Consider the following 7,462-nt stretch of genomic DNA (forward strand, 5'->3'; position numbering starts at 1 on the left):
GTGTGTTTTTGAAAATGGAGCAAGAATCAATGGCATGATCCCCACTCTTGTACACACGCTCGCACACACACATGCATACACACACACACACGCGCACGCACGCGCACGCACACGCACACACACAGGTTTGTCACAATATGCAGTCCGATATTGCTGCCTACCTCAAACAACGGACTACAGTACATATTATCAGCTCAGAGAGATGTTTCCAATGCATTTCTTATCCTCCTATGAAACCAAAATCAATAAAACCATCAGATGCCTTCACACGCAGGTGACAATTTCTGAAGGAGGAGAAGAGAAAAAAAGAAAGAAAAAGAAACGGCAATAATTAGATGTCTGATAAGCGGCACATACGCACATTGAGAAAATAACAGGTTGTCCCTGTGAAAAGAAGAAAGAAAACACGTGGGCATTTTAATAAAAAGGGTTTGTATTGTATTTTCAGACTCCACTACTGCATACCATACACAATCAAGGCTTTTACTGGCTGTACAACATGCCATCTTTTTTTTGTAATAATAATAATAATAAAAATGATGAATTGTGTATATACTGTATATATATATCCACTTGTGTCCAGATATACAACACTGACAAAAACAACTATGATAAACTTCAGCTATAATAGAATTTAAAAATAAAAACAAAACAAACAAAAAAACAACCTTGATTGAAAGGAACAAACACATCAAAATAAAAGATTGTTTTTACTACGGCCAGTGAGTATTTGTGATAAATGCAATAAATTAAACAGGAGAAGGTGAAGAGTTCAAATATCCCACTTTAGACCATGAGGACATCTTCTTGATTTCGGAGAGCAAGAGGTCCCAGATGCTAGCATAGAGCAGAGAACGTCTTTCTGTCCTTACATGATCTATCCTCTGCCCTTTCATCCATCCATCCATCCATCCATCCATCCATCCATCCATCCATCCATTCATCCAATCGTCCGTCCAATCATCCATCCAATTGTCCATCTGTATGTCAGTCCATCAAGCCATCCGTCCATTTGTCCATCTCCCATCCGACTTCAATACATCCCGGTGGTCTGCAGGAATACTCGGCCTTCTGAGACACAAACACAGAATGGAACACGTAAGTGAGACTCACTGGATGCCTGCTTTCACTCCCGCCGTCTCTCTTTGGTCTGATTCATAACTTGGTGGCACAGCGGCATTGCGCGACTAAAATAGCCAACCTACAAGCTCACGACGGGTCGTGGGTGCAACGCGTTGTGAGCTTGTAGGTCGGCTATTTTTGTCATGTGACGCCGTCATGTGACAGAGAATAAATGAGGTTTTACTGGGGTGGCAGCGCCTTTAGGCTGGGTGAACCACCCTGACTATTCAACCATAAGTGAAACACTCGCGCTGATATCAGAAGGGGCCTACAGAGTATTGCCCCAACCAAAGATTGTTAATGAAAAAGATCATTAATAAGTAGGACTCCGTGTTCAAAAGTGTTTTCTTTGGCCCTAGATTCCTGTTTTTGGCGATAAAACTTCCCGGCACAAAGGGAACCACATCCTGCCCTGCTGTCTGACAGACAATTCCCCTTTAAATGATTTATTACTGGGTGTTAATTATGCAAATGATGTCCAAACAAACTCGTCAGGAGGACAATTAAGACAGCCGTTAATTAGTGGCCTGCTCTCTTCCTGCTTCACTGACATTCAATTAAAAACTGCCTTTGAACAAGCTAGCTGTCTGTTGCGGCCACCCCGGCACAATGTGCAGCAGAGGTGTGCTGGAACTGCTGCACACTCTGTTGATGGAGCTTGGGTTCAGAATCAGATCAGAGCCATTACTGACCTTCTGTCAAACATGCTACATGTACTGTAGGATTTTCTCATTACGTGACCATGAAGACAACACTGGACATCAACAGCAAAAAGGTTATGAATAAATAAATGAAATTATTGTCGGGCATTAAAATGATTGCTCCACTAATCTGCTTCCTGTTTACACTAATTTGATTTGGTTCACTTTCTCGGTTAAACGTTAAATGTGCTGCAGTGGTGCGACAACAGAGAGCATTACACAGGGGCATGCAGCATCAGTTGATATTATAACAAAGTATTTACAGCATATTTCCAAATAGTATCCAGCGCGTTTAATACGCTAAATCGATTTGGGCCCCGGGCGTTTAAAAGGAACCAGGTGGCTACTTGCAGCAGGCTTTTATTTATTTTTGACCGGCCTGCACCGGGCCATTATTTGGTTACAGTTCCAATTAGGCTGAAGAAACTGCAAATAATAGCCCGGGTAGACCCAAATTAGGCTGAAGAAACTGCGAATAATAGCCCCGGAGGGGGGGGGTAAATACGCAAAATGGTGTCAGACCCCGGGCGTTTAAAAGGAACCAGGCAACTATTTGCGGTAGTGCTACGATTTGGAAATATACGGTAGTGTGATATATTTATCAACAATCCTAATCCAACAATGCCTAAATGGGTTATGTGGGTCACAATCCAATGGCTTTCCAAAGGTCGGAATGCAAGTCAACAAATGCCCCCACTAAACTTCTGCAGGGCTTTGATAATTAAGGATATGGATTAATTAGGTGTTATCATATCCTATACTTAAAAGGATTCCTGGCTAATAAGCCTTATATACCTTAATACATTATAATTGCCATCTATAACTAAAATATAAAATTAAAAACACCTTAAATATTTTTTTTATTTTAGAAATAGTTCATCTTTTACTCAAGGTCGCAAGGTTGATGATGTCATTTGTCCATGTATGGTCCCGCCCAATGGAATGTATGGAATGCATGTGCAAATAAAAACTTGTTTAATTTGATGCTCTTATTAACCTTAGGAAGTATTAAGTTGGTTTTTAGTTAGCACATGCATTCCATACATTCTATACGGCTGGACCACACATGGACAAATGACATCATAAACTTGTGACGGGTGTTGTCCCCCTTGAGTAAAAGATTTATTATTTCTAAAAAAAATAAAAATAAAAATAAAGTTATAGAGGGCAATTGTAATGTATGGATCCTTTTAACCACATTATCCCTGGCATCCCTATTTTGGGCATGTCATTATAGGTGAATCTGTATTTTTAATTTAATTGAAAATAGCAGATATACAAGATCACTATTAGAGCTTATAGATCGTCTATTTGTGCCATTTGTTGTACAACGATGTATAAAGGGTTCAAATGGTTAAAGTGCATCAGAGCTCTCTCTGTTATTTATCTCTAGTATAATTATATTTATTAACTACTTTTTTTGTAATTACATAACAGTCTGAGTGTTCTCTTTAAGTGACTTTTTTGTTAATGTTAGTGACTTTTTTTATATTAGTGACTTATTATTGATGTCTTGTCTTTTGGGTTCATGTTTGTTGCAGTGGGGAGAACGATACTTTGTGCCCATGCATGCTGAGTGTGTACTATGGAAGTGACATTAAAGAACCTTGAACTTTATTAAAATTCTCACCATCTGTCCAAATCAATACTGTGTCACAAGTACGTTGCATCCTAATGCACCATTGTGCTGAATTAAATGTCTAAACTACTGCTTTTTACTTGAACTAAAGTACGTATGTGGTCCATTATCGGTTGAGAAAGTTTTATGAAGTAATGGACCACAGAATCCACTCAAAACACGTGACTTTTTTCCAAAACACATATTCAAGGTACACTACATGGTATTTTTATTAACCCATTAAGACCTAAGGCCGATTCTACAAATGTCTTCTAAACAGTTTTCTGAAAAACTATATCAGTGGTGCTCAACACATTTTCATGTCAAGGTCAAGGACCCACAAAATTACATGTATTTGGCCATGGTCCCCCCCTCCCCCATCTCAAAATATTTTGTTCCAGGGACCCCCAGAAGCAAAGATTCAAGTACAAAATGTTTGCTTGAAAAATATATATATATTCAAAGATTTGTACAAATGTACAAGATTTTTCTAAAATAGCAGATCTACAAGCTCGCAGCGCGGCACGAAGTGACACGCTGTGAGCTTGTATATCTGCTATTTTTGAATAGTCAAAGTATAAAATAATGGTTGAAGCGGTTAAAATCTAAAAATGACCACAGATGCTTTCCCGGTTTTAATGGGTTAAATCGAGGAAAATGCTTTTTTTTGTGATTTACTTTGTGATTCACAAGGCTACAAAATACACTCAGATACATACAGTAATACAATATACTGTAGGCCTATATTACTCTTCAATAGCATTTTTACTGAAAAGACATGTATGTGTCCCGAGCCAATCAGATGCGTGTACCTTGTATGGTTGGCTTGATGTCCGGCATGATGTCGTCGTGGTTACTCCCATCCACTTCCTGGGTCATTGAGTCTGTGAGGGGGGAGGAGCTAATTATGATTGATGTCCTGTTAGTATGGTCATTAATTAATTAAGACAGTTAATTAGGGGGCATTAACAGTCAGGGCTGAGATGCACTAGAGGCACGGAAAGATTAGAGATTGGGTGACATTTAGTATGAAAATGAGGGTATGTCAACTATGATGAACCGATATAGCTCAATGTTAAGTGAAAGTAAAAATTGCAGTGGGAATTAAAACTACAGAGGATTTCTGCTTGAAAATTAATTTGCGGCTGTGGTACAGTGCGTAGGAATGACGGTCTGTGTGTGTGTGTGTGTGTATGTGCGCGCACACACGCAGTGTGTGTGTGTGTGTACCTGTGGGTGTGTCTGCGGTGTGCAGCAGACTGTGCTCTGCCTGGTCACGGAGTTTCACCTCCTCCTCCAGAGCCTCCTGTAGCCTCCTTTTGCTCCTCTTCTCCTTCTTCAGTCGCTTCTGGATCAGAACTACCGGGACAGGAGAAGCAAAACAGAGAGAGGATCAAATGGAGAAGATCAAGCCATACTAGAACAGGGGTTCTCAACCTTTTCTGACCGTGACACCCCAAAACAATCATATTTGCACTGGGGACCCCCGACCCTGACACTTGGAATGTAGGAGTTGAGGCATTACATTTAGTGTGACTCGGTTCCACAGATCAATATTGTGAAAATAGCCAATCTACAAGCTCACGATTTTCCAAAGATTTGCCTCTTTCTTATATTATTTGACAATTTGGCCAATGTTTGACCAGTTTTGATAGTATAGTTTGTGATTACTTTTGATGTTTTTCAAAAAGATCTTTCAAAAATGTTAAAAAAAAAAAAAATGCTAACATGTCTATACTGTATGTGAAATGGTCTGTAGAATGAACTTCATGATTTCAAATGTAATACTGTGTAACCTTAGGTAATTTTCTGTAATGATAATTATGTCCACGCCCCTCCATTGCCATGGTGATGACCTTGAGTAGTGATCCTCAGCACCTGAGCTGATCTAGAGCCCTAGAAAAGCAACTGGTTTGTCTGTGATCCGCTCATATAGCACTGACGAAGGTCCCAGGACCGAAACGTTTGCTAATTTTATTCACCCCTCACTATGATCACAGAGCACATTATGAGCATATAAAAATAAAAATTAATCTATTTTCTTAAGTCTCTGTCTAAGGAGTTTTCCTTAATATTTTATGCAGCGAGCGAGTCTTTTTCTGCCAGTTTTCCTTTATGTTTTTGAGACCACCGCGCCACCTGCAGTCAACCCTGAACAAAGGACAAAGAAGGGCACAATAGTTAGTGTGGTTGCCCTAACAGGGCAACCAGACTATTGTTCTTGGTTAACTGAAGCACGCAATACTTTGGCACGCTACTCCTCCCACAGTTTATTTTCCCCAATTTAGTGCCATATGTCAAAATGACCGGCCTCACCGGGAATCGTGTGCTTGTATTTTGCTAAGAGATTGGTTGCATAGTTTTATTGATATTGATTTATTAGTGCATTAAATGTCCCCATCCACTTTAATGTAAAAGTGAAAAAACTCAAATTCAAGTTTTTTTTTCTCAGAAACCGTAAGAGCTAGAGTTACCAGATTTGGAGGGGAGGTTTATAATTTAGTCCGAAATTATTAAAATAATAATTGCACCATTCGGCCTCATGGTGGCGCTATAACAGCCCCCTTTACGTTTTTGCCTATAACTCTTGAACCGTAGGTCGTAAAATCAAGATTTATTTTCCCCTGGATTCCTTGGGTCACGACGCATCTCCCCATATAGGCCACGCCCATTTGCGTCAGGATAGATTTTCCGCCATTTTGAATTTTCTTCAAAACACACTTTTTGCACCTTTACCTACAGATTTTGTCCAAAACTCACACAAATCGGTACAGGTCATCTATGGACCCATGCGATAAACCTATCCAAACGGCATTTTGATAATCCTTACCGTTCGTCCGTAATTGGCTTCCAAAGTTAGCGGGAGGAGCCCGTTTTACCAAAAATGCCAAAAATCACGAACGAAACGTCCAATCGATCCCAAATTTGAATCACTTGTCGAGGGTGGTTTACTCAACGAATCCCCAAAAGCATTTCCACTTTGACCCATAGGGGGCGCCAAAACTCTGCAAAATGTAACCGTTTGATGCAAAAACATGATTTTTGGGGGATCACTCCTCTCATATTGAAAAGCAGGTGATCTCAGGAGTGACATGACGATGTCATTGGCCCGCTACATTTGTGGGAGGGGCTTATTTATTTTAGTGGGAGGGGCCTATTTCTTCAAATCAAAACGCCATGTATCACGAACGCAGGATCCAATCAGCACCAAATTCGAATGGTACGTCACGCGACCTCCGACGGTATTCCTCCAAGCGTATTCCTCAAGTCCGGGCGGCGACGACCTGCGACCGGCGACGGCGCAACCACACTTTGCAATTGCCCTGAATTGCGACGCGTCTAGTTTTCCCTGTTCTTTACTTTTGATGCAGAAATTGACTTTTTTCTTTCTTTAATTCTTTTTTTTTAGGTATTCAAAAGGTCTTATAAGTCCTTAAATTGTCACTGTCATCTGGGGACCTCCCCCCCCCCCCAAAAAAAAATAATCATGTGCCGACCCACAGGTTGAGAACCACTGATCTAGAGCAGGGTTTGTCTGTCTGTCTGTCTGTCTGTCTGTATGCATGTCCCCTCAAAAGTAGACCGATAACAGCTCATGCTGCTATGTGCATGTAAAGCTGGGCATCAATATAATATGAGACTAGAATATTAATATTTGGATATTAGTTGATAATCTATGTATGTAAAATGTTATACCAACATTGTTCATATGAAGCACGTTTGAACTTGTTAACTATTTCCATTTGGCCAAAATTGCCACTGAACACAGCGTTATGATTTATTTTGTATACATTTTTCATTAGACTTTTTAAACAGAATAATAATAATAATATTGAAGTATTTGTAAATGACACTGTGCTAGAATTGTGATTTGTGTGGCTTCATTCACAAACTGCAAACTGCTATTGATAGTAAATTACTATCAATAGCTTTTATAAGATTCTACATCTTGCTATTTAATGTCACAAAGTGTAAATCTGCGTAGAAAATACATGAAGAAAATTGAATCTTCGTTGGTACT

The 7,462-nt window shown here is 39.7% G+C and overlaps 1 protein-coding gene across 1 annotated transcript in view; it reads right to left on the reverse strand.

The window, feature by feature from the left end:
- Positions 1–618: 618 nt before the first annotated feature.
- Positions 619–7,462, reverse strand: part of dachc (dachshund c) — a 39,126-nt gene continuing 32,282 nt past the window's right edge. Inside the window, exons 9-11 of the mRNA XM_080448990.1 lie at positions 4,672–4,800; positions 4,254–4,325; positions 619–1,071 (exon numbers count right to left, since the gene is read on the reverse strand). Of these exons, the coding sequence (XP_080305116.1) occupies positions 1,034–1,071; positions 4,254–4,325; positions 4,672–4,800 (239 nt within the window). The 3' untranslated portion in view covers positions 619–1,033. The remainder of the gene's footprint in view (positions 1,072–4,253; positions 4,326–4,671; positions 4,801–7,462) is intronic.

Source organism: Gymnoscopelus braueri (genome assembly GCF_963280865.1).
Source record: "Gymnoscopelus braueri genome assembly, chromosome: 14".
Lineage (NCBI taxonomy): Eukaryota > Metazoa > Chordata > Actinopteri > Myctophiformes > Myctophidae > Gymnoscopelus > Gymnoscopelus braueri.